Consider the following 14,620-nt stretch of genomic DNA (forward strand, 5'->3'; position numbering starts at 1 on the left):
TCAGTAACAGTAATAAATCACAGCAATAGTACGTAGTTGTAAACAGCATGATAATATATTAAGTAATCCAAAGTATTCAGAATACGTTACTCTCATTGAGTAACGTAACGGAATACGTTACAGAATACATTTTGGGGCATGTATTCTGTATTCTGTAATGGAATACATTTTAAAAGTAACCTTCCCAACACTGCTCATGTCTGGCAAATACCTAAATAAGACAGCTTTGTGTGTAATTGGATCTTTAAAACACACGTGTAAGCATGTAAGGACGTGTTAAGGAAGGTGATGTTTCTCACTGAGGCCAATTAAAGGAGAACCAAATCATGTGTTGTTTCAAGCATCTACTCACTCAAGTCTGACATTTAAAGAACAAAATACATTTTTTATTGTTTTTGATGTATTTTTGTTTCATACAACAACTGGACAGGCTTGTGTGAACAGCAGGACAGATCATTGCTATCACTGTCTCATCCATCCTGGAGATGATCAAACAGCACTACATCCAGAGTTTCCAGCATCATGTAGGACACCTTCAGTGGTTCCCACTGAGTTTTTTCACTCTTACCATCAGGGAGGAGATATAAAAGCTGCCCCCAAACAAAAACTTTTATGTTTCTCATGGCTAGGTGCGTGATTTTATACTTGCAAAAAAAAAGAAAAAGAGGATTCAATCAAACAATACAATTCTTCAGAAAAAAGGGTTTGTATTAGAAAAAAATATATATATAAAAGTTCACACAACTTGTAAAAATTGTTTAACAAATACACATGCTTGGATCGACCATTCAAAAATAAACACTGAATTAACATTAATTAACAATCTGGAGCATTTCACAAAGAAGCAGCTTCTTGCCTTTTCAATTCAGTTTGCTTGCTACTCAGTTTTGATGCTAATGGTTTGGGTTTGTTTTGTACTTTTGTTATTTGCTTTCCTTCTTTGTGCCAGAAACAAATAGATTATAATAACAGTGACTTCAGTTTTTCCAGTTCATTTAAAAAAAAAAAAAACAATAAAAAAATCAGCCAGAGCAAAATCAATATGCAAACAGATCTATCATTTCTCCCCGTTTAAGAAAAAAGAAAACTACATTAAATGACCGTAAACGCAAAAACAAAATTAAATTTAAGGAAACTGATCTACAATTCATGTAAATCTAGAAAGATTATAATCCTCTACAACACAGTTCATGTAAATTCACCTCCTCATGCACCGGAAAAAGCTTTCTGATTAGGCCAACAGTTCAATAACTCATCTGCAATAATGTGGCTTTTTTGTTGGCTTTGAAATATACATCTCAAGACTTTTCAGACTGCTCACATTTAGGGTCCCGCCTGTTAAGGGTGGTTTAAAGCTCACATGTCACATCCACTATCGCGCACTGGTGTTGCTTCGGCCGGTTGTGCAAATCTAGATTTTTGTAACATCCCACCACTGCGTTGCGCTGCTGTGGCTGCCGCTGGGTTATAGACATCAGTGTATGATTGTACGATCGTGTCAGAATTCAGATTATAGTGAGCGTGATGTTGCAACAGTTTGAAAACATAAGACTTTATGGGAAAAAGAAAAAAATCTCTGCAGCGTCTCTGAGTCTGGTTGACTTCAGATGACATTGTTGTCTGAATGTCAGTGTCTATCATTTGGCAACCTGCGGCTTAACCGCGGTGTCTTTAGTCCCCTTCCCAAACACAATCACATTCTTGAAAAAGGTTTCTTTGTCGCATTGTGGTGATGATGTTGATCCTGTTCTCGGACAGCTCGTGCAGCTCTCTGATCAGCTCCTGCAAAAACGGACTCGGCCAGGGGTGGTCGTTGCGGTCACTTTTGAGAATGTACGAGCGCTCCACGATCAGCTCCAGCTGCTCGAGGTGTTTGAGATTGCTGAGGAGCAGGATGTCTCTTTTTGGTTCCTCAAGGAAATATCTATAGAAAAAGGGCAAAAAAATATGTTTTAGACTCCTGATAGGAAGATCTGGTGCTGGAGCAACTGGAAACCCAGAAAGAAAAAATTAAAATTTGATGACTCTTTCCAGCAGATTAATGTTTGGGTTGTATTTAAGAAAATGCTGCAACATAGTTTAAAGTTCTAGTGCTTTTGTTAAATAAATGAAGCAAGTTTAAGCCACCAACATTTTTTTTTTAAATTGTCAGTCAGTACTGCATGAAGGTAATCAATTAAATGTAATCTGTAATAATTTCACTGACCAATGGTATCTATCTACAATAACAATAAATACTAAATATAAAATAAAAATCTGCCATCTCACCGTATCCTGAGAGTCTTGAGCTTAGGAAATAGTGAGGGAAGCTTCTTGCAGAGACTGCCGGAGAAGCGGTTCTGATGCATGTCGAGGTGCTCAAGTTTCTTGACTTTCTTCGCGATGAAGCATAAATCCTTGAGTGATATGATCACTCTCAGCACCAGCCTGGTCACACGGGGTGGAAAAGTGGTTGTATAGAAAGCAAGAGAATTCCCACCTAGACAGACAGAAATCAGAAGAGTTACAGGAGGCAGTTTTGGCCTAAAGCTTGATCTTTTGCATTTTTAAAAAAAAATTTGCTTTTTACTTTCACAAACAGGAAGAAGGAACAGGCAACACATGGGACAAACAAAGTTTTCATCCCCCGTTTTCTGATGGAGAAAGTTTGTCCTGCTAACTAAGGATGTATACAGCATCAGAGTATTCACTAAAATGCTGGCAGGCAACCTATGAGCAAATACTAATACCTGCTTTTTAAAATAAAATAATGAGTACTATTTGTAGTGCTGCTAGGACTTACGTGGCTAGTCTGTGCTACTGCTTTATTTTGTATATCAGGTCAAATTTGAGAAACTAAACTAAAAACAAACAAACAAACAAAAAAACACATTGAACAATGGTGACACTCACCAATGATTTCCAGTGATTCTAGCTGTTGCAGATGACTCAGCCAGGACTGCAGACGACATTTGACGCCAATTTTTAGGTACCTATAGCGAACAGTCAGTGACTTCAGTGAGGTCAGTCCCCTCAGCGCGTTCTCAGACAGCATGGTTTCTGGGTAATTCACCAACTCCAGAGAAGTCAGTGCTGGGCCACCGTACGCTTCTACAGGACCAAATAATGGGAGCAAGTTAGTTAAACCTTTCATTACTCCTCTGCTAATAATTTGGCACAGTGGCTGATCTAACTGTCCCACCACTACAGGCTTAGGTAGTAAGTAAAACTCTGAATGGTGACTGATCAGTAAAGGACATCTTTAGTTAAGTTTATTAAGACCCTCATTAGTTGCAGCATCATAGTAGGGCTGGGCGATATGGCCTAAAATTCATATCGCGATATAATTTGAAGCATGTGCGGTAACGATATATATCACGATATATTCTTTTCTTTTGTATAATGTATTTTCCACACTATAAGGCACACTTAAAATCCTTTAATTTTCTCAAAAATCGAGAGTGTGCCTTATGTATGAATTCTGGTTGTGCTTACTGACCTTGAACCGATTTTGGCGAGCAGAAATCTGTTAAAAATGTTTTAGTACAACTTTGGTAAGCCGCACTGCTTGATGGATTGTCAGAGCATTACGGCTGCCGTAGTGAGGAGCTTCGCGGAGTAATCTGGGTCCAAAACTCCGTCTCACTCAGGTCAAGTCAAACAAACACTAAGAGTTAAAAACGGTCTAAATTCTTTAATCTTTAATAAAATCATCAGCATTGCTGCTTTACCAGGTGTAACAATTAAGTTTAACATGCAGGCATCCATGAAAACAGAAGTTATTAAATTTAACGGATTTAGAAGTTAACAGGAAGTTAGCTCGCTAGTTTACACCTAAATATTTTATACCATGTTCTGACTGAGAGATTTTTGAAACTAATTAAAACGTACAGCTCTGCCACCACTTCCAACATAAATAAAGGCAGAAAACTAAACAGCAGTGGGGTTTGCAAGGTTACTGAAGTTGGACTACCTGGTATATAATGTTGTGCTACGTGATTGCTAGCGACACAGCTATGTTAGCATAACATTAGCACAGTGAAGCTGGAGGATGAACGACAACTTTTTTTCCACTCCATAAAAGTTAACGTGAGGGATTCTGGTGGTCAGGGACAGATGCAATCGCATAGCAGGATGCTATACACGGGGCAAACTTCAGTCAGGAGAACAACTGAGATTATTCATCCACAACACAAGCTTAGTTATTAATATACTGCAACAACATGGGAATAGAACAGCTGCGAGAGAATTCAACATTAATGAATCAATGTTACGGAAGTGGAGGAAGCGCAGTTTTTGGCTTTCCCTATATTTCAACGGTGCTTCATCTCTTTGCTATGACTGTTGCTAGCCATAATTTGCAGATGATAATGGTTGTCGCTGCTTTCGACCAAAACAGGCGCAGCTTGATGACATCATCAACATGCGCTATCGCGATAGAGCGGTATAGTCAAAATCTCTATCGTTTTAATTTATATCGTTTCTATCATATATCGCCCACCCCTACATCATAGCAACTATTCTTCCTCGTGTCACATGTGATCCAGCAACTCTTAGCAAGTTGACTCCTTTAGGAAAAAACTATGATAAACAGTATCATCCACTGTACTCAGTAATGTCTTTGATGCTGCAAGTTAGATACATAGCTAATAAATGTATGAAATTACTGAAAGCTGTCTGATTTTGTGACCTGCTGAGTCACAAAATATATTTGATCCAGTTACACAGCAGCTGTAAATGTTGTTTGGGGAGCAATTTAGCAGGTAAACCCTCATGTAAAGTTTGATTTTCTCTTGATGAATGTTATTTTAACCCTGGAGAACCCATGGGGTCAGAGCCGACCCATTGGTTTTCTAGGGAAACCATGGGATCAAATTTGACCCCATGGGTTCTCCAGGGTTAATATTTCAGGTGAAAACAAAATGTATAGTGGTTCTGATGCAGGGTTATAAAATGCTGTAAAGACACTAGACTTACCTGGGTCTTCTGGGTCTGGGGGATAAAAGTAGTCGTCGGGCAGTGGCTCTTCTAACTTCTCTTTAATCTCCCAGGATAAGTGTTTCAGCTTCCTTAGGTTCAATAGCAAGTTATGGAAGGCCTTAGATGGCACTGATTCCACCACCTGCAGCTTTCCTTCAGCCTGCTGGTGAAACAGCAAATATTCCAGATTGAACAAGCATGACACGCTGTTTACAAACTCAGCAGCGCTTGGCAGCTGGATGTTACACACACTCAGGTGAGTCAGCCGCTCTGCTAGCTGCCCAGTCTGACACTGCTGTAGCATTGGCTCGCTCCATGTGGCGTTTCGTATCCCGAGAGTCTTCAGGTTGGGGAAATCAGGCAGGTTGTTCACATTTATCTTCTTGTAATGCTGCTGTCCATCCATGCAGACAATAGTGGTGAGCCGTGGGAGGGACTTCACAAGGTGTTTCCAGTCTTTGAGCCTCAAACGTTGCACTGCAACACGGGTCACCCTGCGATACGTTAGTGTGTCCCAGAATCCAGCTGTGTAGCGTGGAAAGTTGGATAGTACCACCATGTGGTTCCGCCATAGGCATGGGTGGTCAATCAGCTTTTTGAGGACTTTGCAGCAGCAGCGTACCCTGTGCTTTTCCTGTGTGCTCAGGTAGCTGAACACCATGACCCAAACTTCGGGTGGCAGATGTGATAGCCACTTGACCCTCATGTTAACTTATTGGAAGCCTCAGCTCCAGGCCTGTTTAACGCTCCTTTGGCCTAACTCCCTGCCTTCAAGTTTTCAAAGGCAGGCTGCACCTGAAAAGTTAACAACAAAAACACTTTTACCATCCAGACTAAAACAATACAAAGAAGATACACAGAACTCACTTAAGCCATCTCTTAAATAAGTTTCTTTTTGGCCAGTTACTCAAGAAAGTCTCTTGATGTATGCTCAGCCAGATAAGGTCTGTTCAGTGGAGAAATGTTTCTCCCACTGAACAGAATCAACTTTTTGGTATTTCCTTACCTGGCTGTAGTCGAAGGACTACAGTCTTTAATTTATTTTAAAGACAAATATGACTGCAAATTCAAACATCATGGGCTAAATCCCTGAAAACAAAGCAGTATTGTATTAATCCAAGTTATAGTCATATAACCATTGTTTGGTAATTCGTGTCTAAACTCATATTTATACAGAAGTTGAAAGTTGTGCTGTGAAGAATGAAATCATTATATTACTCCAAGAAAGCTATCCAGCATTTTTGTCAAAATGATTGCAAACACCTTTACCTTAGGACAGATGTGGTAAAAGCATGCTGAAAATAATCATGTGGTAAAATTAACATCCATTCAAATACAATGCTTTTGCCAAATGTCCCTCCAGTTTACAAATAAATGTATATTTAACACATCTCTTTAGTGGATGTATATAGTTCAAAAATAATTGTGATTTCTTACCTGGTAGAAACTCCTGGGAAAAATACATTTGGTCTTATGCCTTCAAAAAACACATTCCCATGATCCTAAAGCCCAGAGGCAGAAGCTTTTCCAGCCTGCACGCTCAGAGTCAAATGAAAATGAGTGAGTATCTCTGGTCTGTGACTCTTAAAAAGCTTGCTGGTCCGTCCTGTTTATCTACAGGTTACAATCTACATGTGACCTTAGTAATCAGCCTTTTGTTTGTCCCTGAGTGTTTCAGTCTTGATTTTGTCACTAATCCTTTGTGTAGCGACAGACTCCTTGATCACCCACATTGAAACCACACCTCAGTGATTGATTGCTGTCCTCTCCCTTCCTCCTCTGCAACATCATAAAAGTAAGGCTTTGGGAGAAGTCCAGGGTCGCTGTGTCTGAAAGCCCACCGTAAGCTTCAACAGTTCACACCTACCTACACCCTTATTCATGCGTTCCAAAGCATTCACCTCTTGGCTGGGGGTGTCAACGAGTCTCATGACCTCAACAACAACTCTTGATGGCTGAAGCCCCACAAAAGAGTTAATGTCTGAATATCTAAACCCGTCCGCCATTTTCTTACAGACAAAGCAGCCAATTTTTTCTAGGCAATGAAAGACAGATGTTCATGTGAGAACACAAAGGCTCATTACAGTCAGATCAGAAAAGAGTGATTAATCTGCCAGCTCGTGAAAAAAGTCTGTCCACGGATGTCCAGCAGTGTGAATGGGTCTGAGATTACTCAAACATTATTGGCAGTTCTTGTGTGAAAGAACTGCTAAAATAAAATACCTTGAAGGATGTAAACAACTACAAAAAGACATGACTGGACTACAACAAGATACAAAATGTGTCCAGTTCTCTCTGTGATCACGTTTGCATGTTGCTCGTCCATGCAGCACATCCTGAGCACTCCACTGATTATGAAGTAGAGAAAGAAAGTTTTATTTACAGTCCATGTAAAGTACTCAGCCTGTACTCTATTACTTAAGTATTAGGAGGCAAAATCTTAACATCTAACAGAACTTTATAACACTTAAAAGTCAGAAGCCAAACAGCTGAGACTATTTAGTCCTATCATATCCATCCATTTTGTTCAGTCTGTAGAGGGTTTCTGCAAGCTGATAATTATAGTGCATGTCAGCTCAAACAACATTTCTTATTCTGCAGTTTACATATAAATATATTTCATGTCTTCAGAGGAACCCAAAGTTCTCATTGGATGATAAGTTTAACGCTCATTCAGTGTGTTCCTTCCATAATAACACAAAGAGGTCTAACAGAATAAACAACCATGTTTTCCTACTGACACCGATCCAAAGCATGTAAGTAACGATCTGCTGATACTTTGAAACAAAGGTAGTGAGAGAGAAATGATCAGTTATTTATCTACAGTTTACAGTCTTTTCATCTCATGGCCGGGTGGGTCAACGACTCTCATAAAACTCAAAAACAACTCTCGATAGCTTGAGTCCCCACAAGGCGGTTAATGGCCGGGTATCTATAGCAGCCAGTTGTTTTCACACATGCAAAGAAACCACCAGCTTTTCTAGACATTAAAAGACAGATGTGCTTGTTAGAATAAAAAAGGTAATCAAAGTCAGACCAGAAAACGGTGTTTGATCTGCCGGCTCCCTACAATAAAGTCTGTCCAAATATGTCCAGTGGTGAGAATGAGGCACAGCTTCGAACATAAAATGACTGAACCATCATTTCCAAGAGTTCTGGTAGAAGTGTAAACACATTCACACTTTTCCCCCACTATTTCATTTTGCTATTCATCTCTGTGGTTTTGCTACAGCATGCACACTATATTCAGAAAGAATTTGCATCCATAATTCTTGCTAAACTATTGTATGTAAAAAAAAAGAAAATTTTTTACACTGAGCTGTACAAAAAGTTATGGCTCATCATTTTAGCTAATTGCTGATCAAAACTGAAAATATTCTAAAAAATAAATTAAACTGGTAAACTGCAGACACAGATAAGAGACATCTTACAATTCTTTATCCTAGAAGTTGTAGCATCACAAATTGCGGTGTAATCGCACCTAAAACATTAAACAGACTGTAACAAATCAGCCTAAATAAAGTAAAATAATTAAATAACTGGAAATTTGTTTGCGATTTAGCTCATTCTTTCCTGAATTTAAACATTAGCAGGGTTAAATGCATGCAAGCTGCAGGCTTTCTACTGTTACAAGTAAACATGCTATATCAGTTATTCACCATCAGTTTATAATATTAAACCGTTATCAGACTTACAGTGTAGATGCTCCTTTGAGAGGTCTTGACCGTTATTTCTTGACGAGCTGATCAAAGTGCTTTCTTGGCAGTTATGAGGGAAATGATTGGTCAACTCCTGGGAGGGACAAGGAAAGAGATTTAGTTCAATTGTATTTATGTAGTGCCAAATCAGTTGCCTCTATGCTATGATAAAAGATAAAGACCCTACAATAATACTGAGAAAAGCCCAACAATCAGATAAGCAAGCACTTTGGTGACAGTGAGAAGGAAACATTCATTTAAACAGGAAGAAGAACCAGGCTCAGGGAGTGGGGGCCATCTGCAGCCACTGGGTTAGGGAAGCTGATTGTTTTTAAATTTCATACTTTTCTTTCTTTAGCAATGCTATGCCAATGCTAATGATATATGTAAATAATGAATATTAATGGCCAGGCGACGGGCGAGCCGTAAACACAGCAATATCAAACATAGTCATTGCAAGCAGAAAGAAGAAACAAAACAAAAAAGGGCAACTCATTTGGTATATGTAATCCCAGATCAAGTAGAGGAAAAGCGTTGGATCACAGTCAGTACTTTGTTGCAGCACCTCTGACTTTCATAAAAAGGCAACCTGAAATCTTTAATTGGAACGTCTCATGACTAATCATTGAATGTCACTTTAATCCACAGTTGCTTTGGACTGTAAGTCTATGTCCTTGTGTTTAGGTGTTACTGCTGGTTATTTCTTATCAGTGTATTTCACCCAACCAATTTCATATATTTCTGTCACAAACACTCTCCTTTCTGCCCATGTTTTATTTTTAAAAGCATGCTCATTTGAATTCTCTCCCTTCTATACAGTTATCTGCTCCACCTTAATGTGTCTAACCTGCATCTGTATTTAAGGTTTGTTTTACGTACCTTAGTTTCCTTCCAGATGTGTTCGCAGTGTTCTTTTAGTACTCCTCTCATGACAGTCTTCTAGTGTTTTTGCCTCTGCTTGCTTCATATTTCTCTGTTTGTGTGGTTGCATTGATTACCTTTGTCCTAACTCCGTTTTTATCACAAAGAATTTGAACCTTAATCTCATCAATGGAGTTGCACATTTGGGTCTTATCAGTTGTTACACTGCTGAAAGGTCCTCCAGTATTTTGCAAGGAGCACTAAAAAGACACTTTGTCTACCATTGCATTTTGGGGTAGCCTGTTTGTTTAGGGTCACTAGTCAGGCAGGACTCGAACAGTTCAGTGCATTTATTTATTTACAGTAAATAACAGTTTTAACAGGAGATCAACCCCAGCAAACGTCCTGGGCTTCCACACAACAGGGTTATTCCACAAATCCACACGGATCCAAAGATTCTCTCCCAAGAACACAAAACAGCTCACCGCTCTCCTGCAAAGGTCCCTCGTAGACAAGGAAACAGCAGGTAAGCTGCTTTTTTTTTTTTTTTGTCCCCACTTAGAGGCAAACAGCACAACCCCAGTGGTGAAGGAGCCAGACTTCACTAACTGGTTAAAACTCAACAATCCAACAAAGACTGCAGCGCTGCCACTACCTTAAGTGGTAGCACAAACAAGGACATCAGGAACAGGTGTGTGACTCCTCCAGGTGTGTGAGCCAGAGGGCGGGAACCAGAAGAAAGTCCCACTTCTGAACCAAAACCAACACATGCGCTCACACACTCGATAAAGGAGAGACATTAAAAACTGCATATAACTCCTGTACATCACACATGTTGGCGAGGTGATTGTTAGGATGAAAAGTAAACTATGATGAATCAAAGAGAGCTTTTTTACTCAACAATGCTAGCTCTCTTTGAGCACAATACGCAAACTTTAGCTCAAGGGTGGGGAACTCCAGGCCTCGAGGGCCGGTGTCCTGCAGGTTTTAGATCTCACCCTGGGTCAACACATCTGAATCAAATGATTAGTTCATTACCAGGCCTCTGGAGAACTTCAAGACCTGTTGAGGAAGTAATTTAGCCATTTAAATCAGCTGTGTTGGATCAGGACACCGGCCCTTGAGGTTTAGAGTTGGACACCACAGAGCAAAGAAAGCAGAACCAAAAACAGCTTGTTGTGCAGTCACTGGGGCACCCGTCAGCCTCCCGTTAAAGACCACAGACAAACCCACAATGTGGATAAACAAACAACCAGTAAATGCTGCTGGCCTCTCAGCTTGAATAGCTCAGCATTTTGTTACCAGGACGCAGACACGCTGGTGAACACGACAGAAGCTGTAGATTCTTATGGCTTCTCTCAGAAGATGAGGCTACAAAATGGCAGTAATTTACAGGATGGATGCCAACAGGAGATATTTTATGGGACCAAAGCTCTCGCCTAATGCTGTCTGAGCTGTAAGAAGAGAGATCACTTTCTCTTTGATAGAGTTGAATAGGTTTTTTTTGTAAGAGTTCACTAGACTAGCACTGCTTCCTTGCTTGCCCTAACTGAATGCCACTGATGTGTTTTCATGCACGCCGCACATTAAATACAATAAACACACATTTCCCCCCAAACGTTTCATAATTAACATTTGTGCTTCCCCCCAGCCTCCCACATCTGGACTCAATCTGCCACTACAGATGAGCTTTACACTTCGCAGCTCAGACATTCTTTCTGTTTCTCTCTGGATTTTATCTGTCAATCCCGATATTCCCTCTCCGCAGCAGCTCTCACCTTTACTCCTCATCTTTTGCTTCACAAAGAAATATCCGGACCACGACTCGATGCATCACTATAACCGGTCCTCAGAGGGTGAATTTACTTTTGCCAGAAGCAATTTTTCTGGCCCTGACCTGAGGGCATCTACCTGCAGGATCACATTTAGGACACGATTCAGAGTGATAACAGAGTCATCTGTGAACGAGACAAGTCACCAGCTGGGTTTAATAAAACTAATGAAATGAGAATCTGAAGTGCTGAATGAACAAACTGTGTTGCGTTGAGGATTTTTTGGCAGTGCACACAGAGAAGGTGAGTGTGCAAAACATTTTTGGCTGTAACGCTGCATCTGCTGCCACACATGAGGTCATTTTTGAAAGAGCTTGCCAACAAAATCGGTGCAAAAAAAATTTTCTCTGCAGAGTTGCAATGGGATAAGTAACACAACGTTAAGTTGAATAAATTAGCAAAGGTGAAGCAAAAGTGTCGCCCCCAGAAACAGCCTTACTGATGGGATGTTTACACAACACCTAAAGTTACTGTGCAGTGTGAATGAACTGCAAATGTGATGCTTTTTCCCAAGTCAAAGCAAAAAAAGTGAAAAACCAGTTCAATCCCTTCCCTTGTTTCTGTTTGAGAAATGTGTGATCTACCAAATTTTATCACCTTAGCTGAAAATATTGGTGACACTCCCATTTCTTTTGTCCTTTACTTAACAAAACAAGCAGAAATAAGTGAGGCATAAGCAACTTTTTCAACTGCTGCTACTAATTCCTAATAGCTTTTCCATTTTAAAGGTGTATTTTTTCAAAAAAGGTTAAAATGGGTTTTCAGCAAGGCTGTTTTTGAAGAAGTGAAGAACTCTTCTGAGTCCACCCAGTTTCACTTTAGTCAGAACACCAGTCAACCGAGATTGACGCTGCTAATTTTCAAAGGTCATAACTGGGCCACGGATGGCTTCTCTTAGCCTCATCCTGAACCTTCCTCTCTGCTTGTACACTCAGGGCACACGACTGGCATTTACTCTGCAGAGAGAGAACACATAAACACACATGTTCCTACCCACATGACCTCTGGGAAGACGTAAGTGTGGCTTTTAGCATGTGGACCTGTGAGAAAAAGTGCATTAACCTCCTAAGACCCAAACTCTTCCACGACATGCATTTTTAATTTCTCTTTGATATTTGGGCATATTGGGGCCTGATGAATGTAAAAACAAAGAATTATCAGATTTTATTATTTTTTTTTACCTTATTTTTGTTTTTAAGAAAAATGAGAGCCACAAATCAGGATATTCATTTAAAATTTTGATAGAACAGTAGCAGTATAATGTCCTCGTAAGTGGATATCAGGCCCATGTAGAGAAAAATTGAGTATTTTGGTCTAAATAACCCAAAATGTGATGTCCACATATGTGGATGGCAGGTTCTAGGAGGTTAAGGGTATATAACACCAATATCTCCTTTATCACCACTGAACTGCATACTTCAATTCAGCATGTCACTGCAACTATAACATTTTTTATCTTATAATACTATACTATAATACACTGTCAGCTATTTAGTAGCAATTGTTGCTGTTTTTGTAACTGCGAATTTTACAAGTTTGCTCTTTTGTCTTTTCAAAGTTCTATTTATGACTCAGAAAAATGGAGCTGTTACCGGCTGGAGCGACGAGCATAAACAGATTGTAAGAAAGAGGATATTGTAAAATATAGCTGACAAAACACGTTTTTGTTGTAGCCAAATCTCTAAGAAACAATCCTGAACTGTGTAATACTTGTATGTCAATTAGATGATGTTCACAAGGCCAAAAAGTGGCTTAAAAATGGTGAATAAAGTTAAAAACACCATTAATGACTCCATTACGCAACAAATCAGAATTTGTTAAATACGTTTCAACATATTCAAATTCTACAAAACCGGAAAGATTACTTTTATTTAATCGTACTCATGTGTGGCAAGCAAACAGGAAGTCAGCCAGATACTCAACAAACTCATGGCAATCATACAAGTCTATGCGCTAACCTCATTTATATTGATAAATAAGGAGGAGAAAGCTAAGAGTAAGCACGCAAAAATATATTTGTAAAGTCAGCACTATTTTCTCAGACTGCATACTAAAAGGTCTTGTCACTAAAAGACCAATGTTTGAGCTCATGTGTCAAGTTAAAAGGCCCTTGTGTAAAACCCTCAACCACTTCTTTCCATCTCGTTGTCAGGCATTTTTGGTATGCATCAGCAATATGCAAATTGGTCCGTTTTTGTATCCTCGTTGGCAGGCAGCCGGCCTGTTTTAGGCTGGTTTCTGATGTGGAAACCAGTCAAGGACAGCAGGTTTTAGAGTAAGACTTTGTACTGGATGGCTGCCCATTTTAAATCAAAGGGAAATTAATCATGACTATTAACTCTGAATAGAGCTTCAGTTTAATATTCCATTGTGCTGTTATATAATATATCACCTATATGCTGATAAAAATGTTCACGTGCACTTTTTATTAGTTTGCTGAACTAACCAAGCATTTTGATGCTCCAGGCTAAATATTTAGTATGCTAAATCTAGCTCAAAGTTAGCCGCCCTGCTGAGGTGTCCTTCCAAGATGCCATGCGAAGGCAAAACATCCAGACTTTAATGCTCTTGCAGTTTAAGTACTTAGCAGGTGTGTTCTTGGGAAGTCTTTGAGTAATGACTGCTGTCCAACCTGCAATTAATCAAGGGGCCTCAAGTGAAATTTCTGCAGACCACCAGAGGGTCTACTTAGAGTGCAGACATGCTTTTCATCAGATTTTAACCACTGCCTGCAGCAACATCATAAAATAATGCCTGTATTTGTCTTAAAAACAATAAAAGAAGGCTGTTTTGTGGTTTCATGGTGGCAAGAAATTCAGAGGAAGTTTTGGCTCATGTAAAGTGGAAACAATGAATTCTGACTACTGGCTATAAGTTGTATCTACAAATATTATTAAGAACTATTCACAATCACATCCCTTTGACAAAAGCCAGTCAGGGTTATTGCGATGCAGGTTAGCAATATGGCAGTTAGATTGTCATCCTCCTCAGGCCAAACCTTACCAAACAAAAAAAAGTTCAGCTGTTTGCTTGTATTTTCATCCTCTCTCTAGTATAATTTTCTCTCATAGCAACCATCTGGATGTCTTCCATCAATACATCCATGGGACACAATACCTCTCCCTTTTTTCTGTCCATAATTAAAAGCCAGCTTCCACCTTTTACCATTCATAGTCCTTTTATTTAAAGCCCCTACGTTACTGTCTTTCCTCCTCTCTGGCTGCCCCCCAAAACAAGAAATAGCACCAGAAATTGGCCCTGTTGGTAAAC

At 39.6% G+C, this 14,620-nt stretch overlaps 1 protein-coding gene across 2 annotated transcripts; it reads right to left on the minus strand.

Annotated features, from left to right (window-relative positions):
• Positions 1-708: 708 nt before the first annotated feature.
• On the minus strand, positions 709-9,626 carry LOC118454245 (uncharacterized). 2 transcript variants are annotated; one of them, XM_035908188.2, is made up of 6 exons: positions 9,537-9,626; positions 8,655-8,751; positions 4,957-5,754; positions 2,893-3,090; positions 2,269-2,479; positions 709-1,924 (listed from the first exon to the last, which is right to left on the minus strand). In XM_035908188.2, the coding sequence occupies exons 3-6, from the start codon at positions 5,663-5,665 to the stop codon at positions 1,672-1,674; spliced, it is 1,371 nt and encodes a 456-aa protein (XP_035764081.2). In that variant the 5' UTR covers positions 5,666-5,754; positions 8,655-8,751; positions 9,537-9,626; the 3' UTR covers positions 709-1,671. The 2 variants fall into 2 exon arrangements, with proteins under 2 accessions (XP_035764081.2, XP_035764082.2); XM_035908189.2 differs by lacking the exons at positions 8,655-8,751; positions 9,537-9,626 and adding an exon at positions 6,397-6,497.
• Between the last annotated feature and the right edge of the window lie 4,994 nt (positions 9,627-14,620).

Source organism: Neolamprologus brichardi, chromosome 11, assembly GCF_056152115.1.
Source record: "Neolamprologus brichardi isolate AB-2024 chromosome 11, ASM5615211v1, whole genome shotgun sequence".
Classification (NCBI taxonomy): Eukaryota; Metazoa; Chordata; class Actinopteri; order Cichliformes; family Cichlidae; genus Neolamprologus; species Neolamprologus brichardi.

Bases quoted from the DNA above. Each gene is read 5' to 3' on its own strand.
- LOC118454245 (XM_035908188.2), bottom strand. From the start codon at position 5,665: ATGAGGGTCAAGTGGCTATCACATCTGCCACCCGAAGTTTGGGTCATG. The intron at 2,480-2,892 runs GTGAGTGTCACC...CTGTCTGTCTAG, and splicing joins AGAATCACTGGAAATCATTG to GTGGGAATTCTCTTGCTTTC. The intron at 1,925-2,268 runs GTGAGATGGCAG...CTTTTTCTATAG, and splicing joins CTCAAGACTCTCAGGATACG to ATATTTCCTTGAGGAACCAA.